General features: G+C 37.8%; 2 protein-coding genes across 4 annotated transcripts; one reads left to right on the top strand and one right to left on the bottom strand.

Annotated features, from left to right (window-relative positions):
• Positions 1-129: 129 nt before the first annotated feature.
• prrt4a (proline rich transmembrane protein 4a) lies at positions 130-6,847 on the bottom strand. 2 transcript variants are annotated; one of them, XM_014971587.2, is made up of 3 exons: positions 6,707-6,847; positions 5,632-6,514; positions 130-3,471 (listed from the first exon to the last, which is right to left on the bottom strand). In XM_014971587.2, the coding sequence occupies exons 2-3, from the start codon at positions 6,422-6,424 to the stop codon at positions 1,367-1,369; spliced, it is 2,898 nt and encodes a 965-aa protein (XP_014827073.2). In that variant the 5' UTR covers positions 6,425-6,514; positions 6,707-6,847; the 3' UTR covers positions 130-1,366. The 2 variants fall into 2 exon arrangements, with proteins under 2 accessions (XP_014827073.2, XP_014827080.2); XM_014971594.2 differs by having other exon boundaries at positions 5,632-6,345; positions 6,707-6,846.
• A 2,572-nt stretch (positions 6,848-9,419) lies between these two features.
• LOC106906369 (transmembrane protein 53) lies at positions 9,420-16,180 on the top strand. Of its 2 annotated transcripts, none has more exons than XM_088006299.1 (4): positions 9,420-9,806; positions 9,961-10,252; positions 13,385-13,631; positions 13,736-16,180. In XM_088006299.1, coding segments are annotated over exons 1-4 (903 nt in total). In that variant the 5' UTR covers positions 9,420-9,804; the 3' UTR covers positions 14,098-16,180. The 2 variants fall into 2 exon arrangements, with proteins under 2 accessions (XP_087862425.1, XP_014827119.2); XM_014971633.2 differs by having other exon boundaries at positions 9,421-9,710.
• The last annotated feature ends 51 nt before the right edge of the window (positions 16,181-16,231 follow it).

Here is a 16,231-nt window from a genome sequence, read left to right as displayed (position 1 = left end):
GTTTTTGCATCCTATTTGCTAATGGTTATCAATTGATTACCAATGTGGTCACTGGGTCTTTCACACGAAATAGTCTGAAGACACAGAAGTCAGATTTTTTTTTCCATTGAAAAATTGTTGACATTGAAATGTGTAGAACATTTAGCATGTTTTAATCTCATAAACATACAAGTATCAGTCTTTAAGATGTTTCATCAAGTTTCTGGTTCTTCTTCATTTTCCACACAACACTAAACTTTGAAGAGAGACAAATGTTATATTTAGCTTGATTTTGTGTTGTGGAAGAGAAAGAAAAAAATCCAATTCTACTGAATGGCTATAACAGTCGTTGTTGCTAAAGCTTATTTTAACTCCATTTGGTGAAGAGAGTCAGAGATTCCAAAGAAGATCATTTTTCCAGCCTTTATTTCATTTCCCATTGTTGTTTCAGGGTTGACATTTAAACAACTTATTCTTGCTATGCAAATGTTTCTCTTGCTGAAATAAAATATATATACATTTCATTTGCTAACTATAAATAATTTGTCTTATTTTCCCAGCTATGGTTTGGTGAGTTAATAGTGAAAACATTAATATTTCTTGTAGTAAAGTAAGATCTACAGGACTTGCACTGTTTAAAATTTGTAGTTTCACACTTTATATTAAAAAAAATCAGTGTTTATTTTTGCTATTAATATTTTTTAAATTAACTTATTAAAGGGCAGAACATAATGAACATACTAAAGTTCCTGAAATTCCCTCAGTGGAAGCTTTTTGAAGTTACTGGGTAATCGTTGTATCTTTTTCTTTACTTGAAGTTTAAATTAAACTGTAAAAAATGGCAAATGGAGATGTGGAACAAGGATCTTTAACTTCACACCATTTGCTGGACTATGGTCACTGAATACATTTTTATCTTTCATAGTCTCTTTGATCAGGGTTAGACAACAAATGTAATTAAGTATTTGCACAAATTCATCCAAGTTGTTATAAGAATACCCTACCCAAACTACAAAAAGCTTAGCTGATCTGTACTGCAGATAGAACACCGTTTTCGTCCATTTAACAGGAAGTTCACATGATAAACATAAACTTGAGCTTGAAGTCTTTATTGTAACAAACCTTTGTCAGTTTATTCCAAACTAATGTTCTGAAAAAAAACATAGAGTAGATATTCTGCTTGCAAACATTTGATGCAGTCGTCTCATCTCTAAACTGCATAAGAATAAGAGTGTAAAAAAAAAAACATTTTTGAAAGGTACACAATATTTACAGATAATTATTAGGCAGTGTTAAATTAATAACATAAATTCTACCTACATTATAGATTATAGTCTATTTATTATTTAGACTCTCAGTCTGAATTCTTAACTTGCCTGAACTGTATTTACAATTCAATAGTGTCACTGCACATACTCAGGGCGTCAATTTGTTTGCACACATTAACAAACTCTGCTTGTACGGCCATATCCCATTCAAGCTGTTTGCTTTCACTTAGATGCTTAGTCACTGGTAACCGGCCGGACCCTTGACTGTCCTGGGACGCCAAGCTCAGGGTTCTGTATTTCCTGTGATAGGACAGAGAAGGTATTGCCCTTGGAAAGTTGCTTTGGGCAATATTTTGCCCCCTGTTTGTCCAGGAATTTGAACGCAACTTTCCAGTTTGTTTTGGATAGTTGCACAAACCTTGGGTTGAGCCGGTAATGCTCCCTTTCCAGTCTATCTGACCCGTTGGCACATGTGCTTTCCTGTGAGACATCAAACTCCCATGTGGTTGAGAAGCTCTGGAACTGGATATGGCATTCTCTTGATCCACGTCTCCACAAGATGAGGCCCGGTATAGAGTATCAACAACACTTTTGGGCCCTTGGTTTAACGATTCTTGTGCAGGAGAGCTCAATGAAAAACTTGAGGAAGTATGGAATAGTCTTTGTGGACTAAAAATGCTGTGAGAAAATAAGGACTCGCTAAAGAGAGCCTGGTCGATGCTGCGGGACAAGTCTATGGGAGATGGGGGCCGGAGATCCCCAGTGGAGTCACTATCTGTACCTACGCTATCAAGTGATGATAGCTGGAGCTCGTCTGCATTCTTAGGTTTGCTGGGTGGTTTTTGAGGTGTGTGTAAAGGCAGAGAACTCTTGCTTGGGCTGTGCTTGTTTGCACAGTCTACTTCATTTTCAGGATTGTCAACCATTGAGCAAAGAGGAAGAGCTTCTGACTGCTTCTTGGCATCAACATTGCAGACCATCAGCCTTTCCTGCTTAACCTGGGACCAGGACTCATGAGTGGAGAGAGCTGGAGAACTCACTTCTTCCTGTGAGGGCCTACTGTGTCCTCGCAAAGGGGAGTTGCAGGATAGACGGGACCAGGAACCTGGTCTGCTGCTACTTATGGTTTTCAAAGAGGGGTTGTTGTTGCAGAACAGAGGATGTGTGCCAATAATGCACAATCCCAGACACACTCCAATCTCACAGAACCTGTGGCCAATCTGGTAGCCCCACCAAGGCCACGGCTGGAACCCAAAGCCATCAATTCCACCCAAACCAAGAGCATGCAAGATCCCATAGAGCTGAAAACCACCACATCCTAACAAGCATAATGAACTTCCTATTCCAGCTCCTGCTGCTCTGTCCCAGTCTTCTACCTTGGAAAAAGGGCAAATTACAGGGCGTACCATTTCTGGTGATCCGCCAGTCTCTCCATTTTCACTCAGTCTGTAAATGTGTTTTGTGTTTAGTTGTTTCAAGAGGTAAAAGATGAGGTAGGAGAATGAAAGAAAGATGGCTATTAAGACAAACAAACCCTGAGGGAATAAAATGACCACAGTGGGGAGACTGTGAAATAATTGGAGGAGTCCAACACATCCAAGAGAGATCATAAACTGCAACAGGCACATACATAGTAAAAGACAAGGCTTCGGCAAGGCTGAAAATGAGGTAGAAATGGCAATTGGTAGTGAAAGATAGCTGCGTGAGTGCAAGGACAGGATGAAGAAGGCCAAGGAGAAGGCTGATATCAAACAGGGAATTGGTAATACTGAGAGCAATTGAGTGACCAGAGGAGGAAGACGGTCTTGAGAATTATAAGCGTCATACAGCAAACTGAAGCCTTGGATGCCTGCAAATGCCAGAATGAAGAAGTGTAGCATTAGAAAAAATCCAATTCCAGGGGGGCACCGTAGAGGCAAGCCTAACAGGCAAACCACAGAGATTAGGCAAATTAAAGCAAAGACAGATCCCAGACCGTAGATATGTGCTTCCCATGCAAAGCCCCATGTTGCAAAGGCAGAGTTCCAGTCTGAATACAGAGGGACCAGAAGGGCAGGACTGAGAACCAGAGAGGGGAGCAATGGCTCACTTGGTGTAAAATCCTCTGGATAGGTGGGAGTCCAGGACTGATCTGATGTTTTACAGGGCGTGGTGGGTATATCCACGTCACCCAACAGTGTGCCAGTGGCCTTTGGGACATTCAGGCTGTCTTTCCTGGGATCATCTGTAAAGAGAAGACATTGTGACACAGGAAAATATTGTGCACTTACTACATTTTTAGAGCAGCTCATGAGATTAGACAATAAATTACATTCGAGTCAGGAGTACAGAATGCAATTTTAGCAATATTTCTGAAATTTGTTTGGTTGTTTCAAAGAAATTCTTTAAATTATTTAAGTGAGGTAAATGCCAAAAAACAATATAAATGTTAACTGTTTTTGTGTATAAAAACGTTTTTTTATAATAACAATAATAATAATAATAATAATAATAATAATAATAATAATAATAATAATAATAATAATAATAATAATAAATTAATCCCTGTCCGGTGTAGAATTTTCCAGATCACGTACGATCAGTCCAAGTGTTTCACATTTTAATTAATGAATTTTCACTTAGAGTTAATGAAATGCAGTAACACCCCCAAAAAGCGCTTTTTTACTTAAAATTAAGAATTGCCAACATACTTAGAGCAGGTTGTCCATTTTCATATATAGGACTCATATCAGTAGTTGTGTTGCTAAAAAGTACTTGCCCTCTTCATATAGATTTCTTCGGTTCTGAATTTTTGTCACATTTAAATGTTTCAGATCATCAATCCAATTTTAATATCAGGGAAAGTTGACATGAGTAAAGCTGTTTCTCAATAATAATTACATTTGCTAAAGGATAAAAACAAACCTGACGCTGTATAAAAAAGTAACAAGTCCCAAAATCTAATGACTGGAATGAGACTTTTACGTGGCTGTGAAGGAATGTTGGAAAACTGATTTGATTCAACCACAATGACTTGTTTTAGCTAGTTGTTTTATTTCCTGGGCAAAGAATAAGAAGTAAGAAATGAAAACAAAGTTATGACCTAACAGGTTGGAGCATGAAAACCTAAAATACAGGAATATTATTTGAAGAACATTGCTGTTATGAGCAGGTTAGGATGCTGACACATTGCTTGTGCCTACAACATCCTCATTTTATTGCCTATCTGTTTAACCATGTTCTACTATTTTAAATTATTTTTGATTACCTATTTGAATAACAGCAAAATGATAATGTCAATACAAATTATAAAACAGGCAACTCAGGCAATCATCCCTTAATTCCGAAGGCTTTGGCTTTTAAAATGAGACCAGGAGTGAGCAGTGAGTGTATGTGTGAAGTTAATCCATAATAAAACAGAGCAGGCTTGCAACTGTGAAGCTCTAAGTGGGTCACACAGACAGAAATGGGAGCAAGAACAAGTTGTGTGCGTTGGTGTTCATGTGAACATAACTGACAGTGATTTGTTTATTAGCCAGTATTGACCTGATTACTGTTTTAGTTTTTGGGATCTAGTTATTATTAAGCAAGGTCAAGATGTGCTCTGGTATGAGAACCTGGTTGTATTCTCAATCAACTATAAATGATTGATTAGAGATATGAATCTCTATATGGATCTCATGAAATAAAAGGCTAGAATGTGAAGCTGGTTAGAAAATTAAATGTGTCCTATTTAGAGAACTTCATTAAAGACAAAGTTATTGTGTTAGTACAGAGTTAGCAATCACTAATGCAAACAGTGGGTGTTAATCTCATCAAATATCAATATTGCAAGGATAGTTTATCTTATGGTCCAACTAATAATAACTAAGCTGCATTTGGTTTAGCTGATCTGAAATTTGGTAAACATTAGTGGAGTAAAACATGCAGATGGCGGAAGAGCCATCTATTCCAGTTTTGTCAAAGTGCACTTCCCCCAATCATGTAAACACAAACTCCCCTGACAAGTGACTGTGAGTGCATACTGTAAATACTGGTATGAGGCATCTGTTCACCATATTATCTGGTAAGCTTTAACTGCGAGTGATCAACATGGCACACTTTGTGAATGCAATCACTGTGTTTTCAAAGAGTTAAACATTAGGGAATTCAAATGCAATGAAAGGAATAAGGAAGGAAGGTAACCAGAAGCAACAAATTAGAGATGTAGTGAGAGTAAAATCCCAGTGGTTACAAAAGATGTTAAACATCTGATGAATGCAAAACATCTGCACCAAAAATGCTGCAGTGACACAGATTCTGTTGTGAGATGCTATGTGGTTAAATTTACAGCTGTACTAGTCAAGTATGAGTCCTGAGTGAGCTCATAAACCGCTTTCCTGTGAACTGAAGACTTGATTCTTACCTCTGGCTCCCTCTGTGCTTATTGTTTCTCTGGTTGAAATAGTATCTGCAGTAGAATTTGTCCCATTTTGATTGTTCTGTATGGACATTGGAATGCCGTCAGTCCATCCCTCATTGTTTGCTGCTGGTGATGGAGTTTGGTAGTCTGGGTTATTGTCCGATCCAATAAAAGGTGATGAAGTTGAGTTCCAATCAGGTGTGGGTGATGGAAGAGAGTCAGAAAAAGGTAAAGGAAAATGAATGTCAGAAATTTCATTTTGCAGTGGTGTCAATGTTTGCTCGTTCTCTCTGATTGGCGGAGGATGCTCTGCGGACACTCGGCTTCTCTCAGTTGACAGGAAATTTAATGTTTCCTTTGTTGGGTTTTGTAGAGCCTTTCCTAACAAAGATCCAGATGTTTGTACACCCTCCACTAGAGTGGTGTCCTTTTTCAGAATGTCTGAAGGCTTTGATGTGAGTCTTTCATCATTAGGAAAAAAAGGAGATGTCTCAGTACCTTCCTGAATGTCACTGTATTCGCCAATTACACCTTGTCTGTCTAAGTCCTCAGATGACGAGAAGGGCCAATTCAAAGGGCGATTCAGGAAGTCAACATTTTCAGGTCCAAACATAAAACTGTCTTGTGCCAAACTTGACTGGCGAGGTTTTTCTGTGGGCTGTGTAAGAAACCGTGTCGCTTGGTCGTAGTCAGTCTCTCGTGTTTCTTTGGTATTTTCTTCAGTGAAAGCAGCGGTGTGAAGTAAGAGAGAGAATGAAAGAAGGAAAAGAAAATAAATATTCCACAGTGATCCCATGCTGAGTGTCTGCAAGCTTCACTGATTGTTGTCTGTTCACATGTTTGGACCGTAAACATCAGGATGTCAGTGATTCAATTTGTGACAAACCTGGAATAGAATTGAAAGACAAATGACGCCTCTTCACATACTGTATGTCACTAAGGTATTTGCAATAAGATAGATTAAACTGCATCATGTGGGCTGTGAACACTGCAAGATTACAAAGTAAAAAAAAATCTTTAAACATTGGTATGTAGCAGTGCTATTTTCTTAAAATCATTCAGATTTTAGCTTTCTTACCTCATAAGTGATCCGTTCTGCTGCAGCCTTTTCAAGCATGTACATCGCTCTGTGCTGCTTCATGTCTGCAGTCTCGGTCTGCACTGCACTCTGTCTCTTTTCATACTCACTATTCTGTGCCTCTCTTCTCTTCATCAGCCAATCGACTCATGGGACAGACCCCACCTCCTCCGGTCAGCCCCAGCCCTCCCACATGCTGCCGCTGGACAGATCTGACAGCGAGACCGTTTGCAGCAACATCTAGAAGAGCATTGTCTCCTTTTTTGGATTCATGCACTGAAATCCTGCTGAGAAAAGAGTGTCGGTGTAAAAGGAACGCCACAAGCATGAGATAAGATCCTTAACATGCTCTTTAGCCAACCCTGGGGTATTCTCTATTTAAGAGATATGCTTATTCAAAACATGTTGAGCATAACTTACAGGAGCTTTTAAACATATGTGAATTATTTATTCATCCATACATCTGATTCAGAAGCAAGCATTCATAATTCATGAAGCTGCAGTTGTGCGCATGTGCCGAAAACATCTATTCGTGGAATTTATTATTTAATGAAATATATCTTATCATTGAGCATTTTTGTTCACAACAGATTTTAGCTTCTAGTTAAATTAGTTTGCTTAATTAATGCTGAATGAATTTAATGTCATTTCATTTGGGATTGTGTTTGAGCTTTCACATGAAGAAAGAATGCATCCATATTTTACTGATCATTAAATTAAGTTTAAAAAACATTCATTTGTATTTTTATTTATCACACTGTTGCATCTCTGCTTTGTGCTTCATTACACAGAATTTTCTATGGCTATTTCAGGTAAGCCATTCCTTCGTTTTAGTCAGCCCTGGCAAATATATCAGAAATGTGACTTTTTAGACTATAAATCCTGTACAAATTAAACCTAAACAAAAAATGTTTGACAGTCAACCTCGGTTAGCTCTTTGGATCAAACTTGGTCATTTTTAGATATGAACACCTGTATTAAAAAATATTTTTAGATTTCACTTTTCAACTAAGTGTTCTTATGGTCTCTGAAATACATCAACTCAACATCCCACTTCTTTTTTTTCTTTTTTCTTTTTACATGTTTGTGTGTAAAAGAATCATGTCAACCACCAGTTGATTTCCATTCTGGTAAAAAATAGACGTAAAGTACTTGGACATTTTACAATTAAATACTATTTGGGAAGAAGGGAGCTCTTACCCAAATATATTAAAGCTATAATGCAGTCAATTGTTGTGTTAAATACAGATCTAATAATGTTTTCTTTATGCTTAAACAAATTAACCAGTGAAAATGAGGAAAACGTCTGTTTTAGTTTTGATTGTACTGTCCTAGTATGCGTAATGCCATCCGGTTTGTCCATGTGAGCTGTTTTTTTTTCTCAGTGGGGAGAATCCAGAAACCTCGTGACCTAATTTAATCCCAGGGATACTTCTAAAATAGACTATGATCCACATACCTTAGGAAGCATCTGGAAACAGTGACTATGAAGTCCAGACAATTATTACATCTGTTTTTATCTGTCTGACTGAATAAAGAATTTCAAAAATGTCTCTTCATATACTCTACACGGGCAATCACGTCTCATCCTGCACTGCCAAATACGCACAAACTCTTATTGTCTAAAGAAAAAAAAAATGTCCAAAAAGAAATCAAAAATAGCATTCCAAAACAAATAGGAAATTATTTAACACACACGTATGTTTCTGTTCAGTATCCCAAAAGTTATCCAGGCTTTGGAAGCATGAACTCTTACAGATACCCTGTTTGCTCATAACTTTTGCCCATGAAAATGTGATTTACATTCACATATAGGTAACACTTGGGAGTGAAGCTAAATCAGATGAAACACTGAGTCAGAGAGGAACTTCCACCCCAGCCCAGGGTGAGATTAACTCCATGTCTGATGAGGACACAGGAAAGCATCTAGTCAGCCGTAACTAAAAGGCTGGGGAGGAACAATGACAGCCCAAACATATGAGCTCAGTAAGGGACATGGGCACATTATTGCCGCTTCACACTTACTATGTGGATATGTAGAGTAACTTGGATCTGTTTAGACAAATCCTCCTGAACAGAATAATGTCAACAGGAATTGGGTCCCGTATAGGAACACGACAAGCCACACAGATAAAGCTGGACAAGAAAATGAAAGGTGCATGAATGCACTGAATAACAGAAACTTTCCACTTTTTCTTTTGACACTTTATGATCACATTGCTTTAAGAACCACAACCTTTTTCTAGCCTTCGGACCAGATGTATGCAACCTGTGACTCTGGAGTCCCTAAGTGGCTCTTTGGACCTTCCAAAATGGCTCATAATAACTTTAGCCTAAAACTATAAAGTACCAACTAATATATTTAGACCTGGATATAATACAAAATGGAGGTTTTTGTATTTTTTTTATGGAAAGATTACAAAAACCTCTGCAACATTAATGTTATTTTAAATATTTTTGTTTCTGTCATTACGTCGGAAATTGTTTTTAATGCCCCGCAAATATAAACATCTGATAGAAGAAAATGTGTCCTTCCTCTTTTTGCAAAAAGTTGATGTTCTTCATTTTAATAAGGCGGTTCTTTAAAAATGACAGCAATTAGTATAGCAATATTCATCTAAATTATCTCTCTTTTTATTTAAGAACATGCAGCATTTGCGGTTCTAATCAAATATTCTATAGTTGGACTGTGAGAAAAATGCCTCTTTTGTATATTGTAAGGGTTGCAGACCTCTGCTTCAGACAAACAACTCATTTGATGACATCCATAACCCACACAGATTTCGTTGTCTTTCCCTGGAAGTTATAGGTGGCGCTAAATGCACCCATGAGCTGGTTACCAGCAGCAGAATAAGAAGCCACCCAGTGGCAGAGAGAGGGGGAGTTAACAGCAGAAGTCTGACAATTTAAACCAAATGTTAGACTGTTTCAATTAGTTTTGCACCGCTAGTAGCGGAAAATAGCTCCTCCACAATTAAAGCATCTTTTGGACCAAATTGAACAGGTTAGTTACCCAGGCAACAACAACAACAAAAAAAAAAAACAAAAAAAAAAAACAGGGAAGGGTTTTCATACGAGTTTCGAGCAGGAGACCAAACATGTAATTATTCTTCTAAGTTTGTGGATTGTTTGGTTGTTTACTAAATGTTTAAATCAAATAGTTAATTGCACGAGAACTTTAGCGTGCATGTTATATTCCATTTTCACGGAACATGTACAGTACATTTCTTTTCTTTTTCCGGTTTTCCCTGCAGGGGGATTTGCTGTCGTTTCTGTCGACGCCGACGCGGTCGAGCTGGAGCTAGGATTATGATAGCCAGGACAAGTCTGAGCGGAGGCATCACTGCCCATCGCCTCTGTAAGAACGTCACCTTGTACCTGAACGAATTAACCTCTCCAGACGCAACGGTCCAGAGTCAGACCCCTCAGTACCCCAAACCCCTCATGCTGATGCTGCCGTGGCTCGGATCACGACCCCAAGCTGTGACCAAATACTGTGAAATCTATTTTCGGACAGGTTTTGATGTGCTTGTGGTGGAGAGTGAGGTAAGACAAAATAAGAACGGACTATGTTCACAAAACTAAGGCCAGTTATGACATTGGTACAAAGGGAGTGCATTCTTTTCATTATGGAATTATGCATATCGAGGTATAACAATACAAATCTGGGGTTACTTGTTTAGATCAAGAAACACTGATTGGATCTGTTTCTTTGATCTGTAGTGCATTTTATCTTTGCTGCAAAATCAGGAGTTTAGTTTTCTGGTCTTGACGTAATGCCAATAAAAAAAGGCATTAATCTTGGATAAGTAATGTCGATGTCTGTCAGTTTGGAAGTGTTTATAAGTCAATATATACATTTGATGGATCATTTTGAAGTCTGTCATTCTACAGAAAGTGAGATTGAGAAGAGTTTTATATCTTATCACAAATATATGTCTCAGCACCTGTGTATCATACTGTTGTGAAGCAATTAGTCAAAAAAAATTAAAGCTTGGTCCAAATTGGGCAGGACAATGTACCCAAACAGAGCAGAAAAGCTACAAAAACAATGGCAGAATAATAAAGAGAATGAAGCTGCTGCAAAGGCTCAAAGTCCAGACCATGAGCCTATACTGAAATGATGCAGTTTGACCTCATTAGAGAGAAGAAAAGTGGGTCAGGGTTCCTCCTCAAAGAAGCCAAAGACTGAGAAAATAACTACTACAGTGTGGTTCATGAATTAATATTGGTGAAGTAATGACAGTGTGGTCTGTTTTATGCTGCTGCACATTTGAAGTTAAATTTAAATAATGTTGAAAACTGGTAAACCTCAAGTAATTTAGTCATTGCGTGATACACAAAGCCCTAGAAGTAAAAGACGTTGTACTTTGTTTTTATCATGACTGTAAACTGGTTTGTCAGGGGTTTTAAAATTAGCTCAAGACCTGTAAAGAACCAGACACTAGACCAATTAGGTTTTTATGCCTTCCTTTGCAAAGGGAGAGATCCACAACCTCTAACCCGCTCGGGATCAAAGATTGGTGAGCTCTGCTCAACTTTGCTTGGAAATTGGCTTTTATTCTGATGACCTTCTTCAGTAGAACAGTGCTGAGATAACAAAACAGATGGACCCCTTGAGTAGGAAAATAAAGAAAGAACCTTAAAGAATAACTGGTCAGAGCCAGTTAGGTAACTGAACACATTTAGATAAAACAGTCAAATAAAATGATAAAAAACAATGATAAGCTTTACCTAACATGGTTAACTGCTCCTTATCTGAATCGAGCATAGTTTAAGGTGAATAGACGTATTTAGGCTTAGGGCTGGCCTTCGAGTGAGTGCTATTTGTAAAATATTTGTAAAAGTTACAAATAAGGTGCAGCTTCTGTGTTGGTAAAGCAAACTCTGTTTTCCTGCCAAAATGACTCAAAGATAATAGCATCGGACACACCGCTTCATTCAGAAAGGCCCATCTTTGTAGAAACAAGGTAAAGAATTGGCTGTTAGTTGTTTGAGTTGAGCAACACCATAACATAGAGTCTCTTGTTTTTATCACCTACACTCCATAAGGACAACATGTCCTTTTGTGCAAACCTTCAACATAGGGAAAAAAAAAGGACACGGGTGATCAAAGGTTATTTTGTGGAAGTGATTGTTTATAGAAGTTTAACACACACCTGAGGGTGAATCAGGGCTTAGAGTAGCTTTTAAAGGCACTTCGAAGTAATTTGTGGTTAAAGGCTGCTGTTTATTTAGTCTTTTTGTATGTAGATGTGTCATAATTTTACAGTTAACATTGTACACTGTTCTTCTGAAGCACCAGTCCTTGTAAAGAAAATCCTGCAGGACTGGTTAGGTGGAGAATTCCGAGTAGTCTTTGTTTTGAGCTGTGTCTGTGGTGAATAGGCTGAAACCTTTCAATGGTGGAGAAGATTGTGCTTGTGTAAGGCATTATTTTCATTATTTTATATTGTATGTAAATGGGTCAGTGAATAGAATATTTCACATCCAGCACCTGTTATGCATTAATTGTAGTCATATTTAAAACAGAGTGAGTAATAATTATTTTTCTGTTGTTATATCATCTCCACCATTGAGCCATTGCATATCAGCCACCAAATATACATGTGGATGGCATCATGGGCAGTTGGAAACTTTCCAGATATAGTATTGGCATGCATTGTGGGAATGTGTGGCATTTGAAATATGATATGTAACCAAATATCTCTCTCTAGCTCTCCTTTTTCGATTGCAATATGGCAAACATTGGTACTGTGTCGACTGCAACTCTGATCAGTATGCATCTTAGCTAGAGAATATGGCAGAATTGCAGATGTACTACGATATGGCCGTTCACGTAAGCTAACTGGACAGGCAAAGGGAGCGCTAATCTGAGAAGCAGCTAAGTAGTCAATGGTAACTCTGGAGATTCTGCAGAGATCCACAGCTCAGATGGGAGAATTTGTTGACTGGAAAACTATTAGTCATAAACTAAGCAGACAAGGTCTCAATGAAAGAATAGCAAAGTTGATGAATTACTGAAAGATAATCACAACATGTCTGCTCTGCTGTATGTCACAAGGAAATGTAAAGGACACAGCAAATATGTAGAAGATGGTGGTATGGTTAGACAAGACCAAGAAAAAGCTGAAGACACCTGAAGACACCATTCTCACCATAAAGCATGCTGTGAGGATGCATGTCTTCAACTGGACAGGCAAGCTGGTCAGGGTTAATTTGGAGAAAAAAAAATAAAGGATCTTACAAGGGAATCCTAGAGCAAAACCAGATTCAGGCTGCAAAATTCCTAAAAGAAAGAGGTTTAGGGACAGCCCTCAACATACAACTAAATATATGGTAAAATGGTTTAAATATGTGATAGTATATGCAAAAATGAGCAAATCACATTTTTAAAAAGTATCAAAATTTTTGGTTGCAATGTGAAAGAGTTCAAGGTGGTATTCATATTTTTGCAAGGCACTGTATATTGTGAGAAAACTTAGGAATTTGCATTGGTGGTACTAAACCATAAATAATAATGTACACCGTTACTTATTTACTTTTTCTAACATTTGGAGGTATAGTTTCGAGATGTAGCTTTACAATTTTCTCAACCTGAAAACATTCAGTGTGTATATAAACTGGTATTTCCATTATAAACTCTTTTTTTATTTTTTTTTATTTTCTTGAAACAAGGTGAAAGACTTCCTGTGGCCTCGCTGGGGACTGGAGCGTGGCAAAACATTGCTGGAGTTGCTTCAGAGTGAACCCTTGGTGACCCGCCCCCTCCTCATTCATGCCTTCTCCATTGGCGGCTACACGTTCGCTCAGCTGCTGGTCCATATCTCCCAGGACAAACAGCTATACCAAGCAGTGACAAACAGGATCAAAGGCCAAGTCTATGACAGCTTGGTGGTGGGCTCACTGGAGCACATGGCCACAGGTTAGTCGGTATCCAATTGACTTAACACACTAATACGGCACATTCCATTTTAAATCTTCCGTCTCTGTTCCAGCTGAATGAAATGTGCTGTTCTCTATGTCTAGGTCTTGGCAAAACTCTGTATCCTCGTTGGGAGAGTCTAATAGTGCAATCCAGCATGCTGTACTTCCGCATTTTTAAACACCAGACAGTGGACTACTTCAACGCAAGCATCGATGTGTTTTATAACACTCCAGTCAAAGCCCCTGCGCTGATCTTCTTCTGTGAAAACGACCTGCTGAGCGACGCACCGAGTGTGGAGAAATTGGTGGAATACTGGCAGAATCGTGGGATGGACGTAACGGCCAAGAAGTGGGAAGTTTCAACACACGCTGGTCATCTACGCCGACATCCGCAGGCATATCTGAGCACTTTAAACACATTCCTACACTCGCTCCTCATCGTCCCGCTGAAGGCCAAGATGTGAGGCCCTTTACGACAGGCTAAATTCAAAATACCTAAGTTGTTCTTCCTGTGCTTGGTTACTTTCGCAGCTAGGGATTCGTAAATAAATTTGATTTAAATCACAGCTCAAATGTCTTCAAAAATTGGTTTCAGTTATTCTGATTTAAAAAAAAACAAAAAAAAACTCAGTGCGAGTTCACCATTCAGAACACAACCATTGTGGCTATCACAAGTGATACTATGAAACAGCAATGAAGAACACAGCAGGGCAGATTTTACATTACATTAAGCTGTTAGACCTCATGTTTTATTTATTTTTATTTTTATTGTTATTTTAAGTTAGATTGTCCGAGAATCTTTGTTGAACAGAAAGCTACCGTTGTCACTCTTTTCAATGTAATATTTCTTTTATTTTTCTTTTAAAGCTGACAGACAAGACTCGAGCACATTTCCCTTTCTCAACATCTCAGGTGGGAAGTCGACTAGAAACAGTGAATCTGCAGCTATCCTTCATCTTTAGGACATTTATCTTAGCCAAACCTTCCCCGCATTCATTCTGGAAACTGGGAAGCAAAACTCATGTTCAGTGCAGCAGCCTGGAAGTACACTCACAACATGGTTTCCTCATTACTTTCCTCTTTGACAACTTTTGTTTTCGTCTTGCTTATTTGTGGTTAAAACATGTTGCTTATTGCAATGTATGGGTCTTTGAATATATTTTATAATCATGACATCATATAATCCTATGAGAAGCCGTAATGCCTTGAAAACTTAAGTGGATGTTTTTAGTGCTAGTATGTAAAGGACACGACTTCTTTGAACGTGAACCTACTTTAGTGTTCATTCAAAGCAGAATTTACCAAACATTTCATTACAAATCCTCTCTCAGGTTTTTTTTTTCTGTGTACAATAAACTGTACTGCTTATGACATGAAATTATTTGTACATCTCAAAAGATTTGAATATTGTTACAAGATTGCCGTCTCGGCAGATGATCAAAAGACAGTCATCGACTCCCTTCACAGCAAGATTAAGCCGTAAAAATAATTGCTGAAGAAATTGATTGTGTGGTTTTCAACCTTATTAACAGAAAATGAATGTGATGTGGTTGGAAATGGTGCAACAACGACGGCCAGAACAGCCACCAAACACAGCTGAATGCTAGACATAGGCTAACAATGTCACATTTCCTGCGTCAAGTGTACGTACATGTATGTGTGGGAGAGTAAGACAGAGGATATGCAAGTTGCTATAGAGTGCAGAAAGAAAAAATTGCAATAGACTGTGTAAAATCTATTGCAAGTCTCGCATTACTTAAAACGGGAGCATAACAATCTGCATTTTAAAGGAAATGGCTATGCTTTGATTGATTGCACTTACGATTCTGTTGGACTCAGCAAGATTAGCTGCAGTCCTGCTGAAGCTAATGTGGATCTTGGTAAACAGAAACAGTGCTTTCACAAAAACACCAGAGCTTTCCAGAATAGGCAGTAGCTGCACTTGAAAATGAAGTAGTTCTGATTGGAAATCTCCATTGTTTTAGCAGATTGTTACGCAGTTTAATAATGAAGATCATTGTTGAATTTAGTGCCTTTAATTTGAGCTGTTTCATTAACTGCTATGTACTTTCATGGAAAGGAACACAGCAAGTAAATGTTAACTTTCACTGTGCTATTTGTGCAAATTACTAATCTTACTCATTTTCTTTTTAGTTTAAAATAAAAAATTATATTATAATTAGTCTATCTAGTTGAGAGTGTTGTTGTAAATTTTAAGTTCTCCTTCTGTTATCCATGTTATGCTTACTAACCAGACTTTCCTTCTTTGTATTTTGGATTATGTTAAGCAAGATGTCTTTTTACTTACTAAAGATTGTAAAAAAAAAGTATATTTTCCCCCAAGTGCAGTAAAAAAGTGGTTTTAACCAGAAGTGGTTTAAAACTTTTATAGTACAATGTCTTTTTAAATATTGTGAAGATAGGATGAGATCAATCATTGTGTTCATGCATATGTAATTAAATCACATAATTAAGTCATAAAAGTATATTGTAATCAGCAAGGATTTTTCTGTATCTGTAATAAAATAATGAGTGAGCGAATAATAACATTTTGTTGACTATTTTGCTTATGTTTATTTATTTTTTTTTTATGTTAAC

This window comes from Poecilia mexicana, unplaced genomic scaffold, assembly GCF_051168715.1.
Source record: "Poecilia mexicana isolate PSO_F unplaced genomic scaffold, ASM5116871v1 scaffold_6, whole genome shotgun sequence".
In the NCBI taxonomy this organism is placed as follows: Eukaryota; Metazoa; Chordata; class Actinopteri; order Cyprinodontiformes; family Poeciliidae; genus Poecilia; species Poecilia mexicana.
This window is presented reverse-complemented; position numbering and strand designations above follow the sequence as displayed.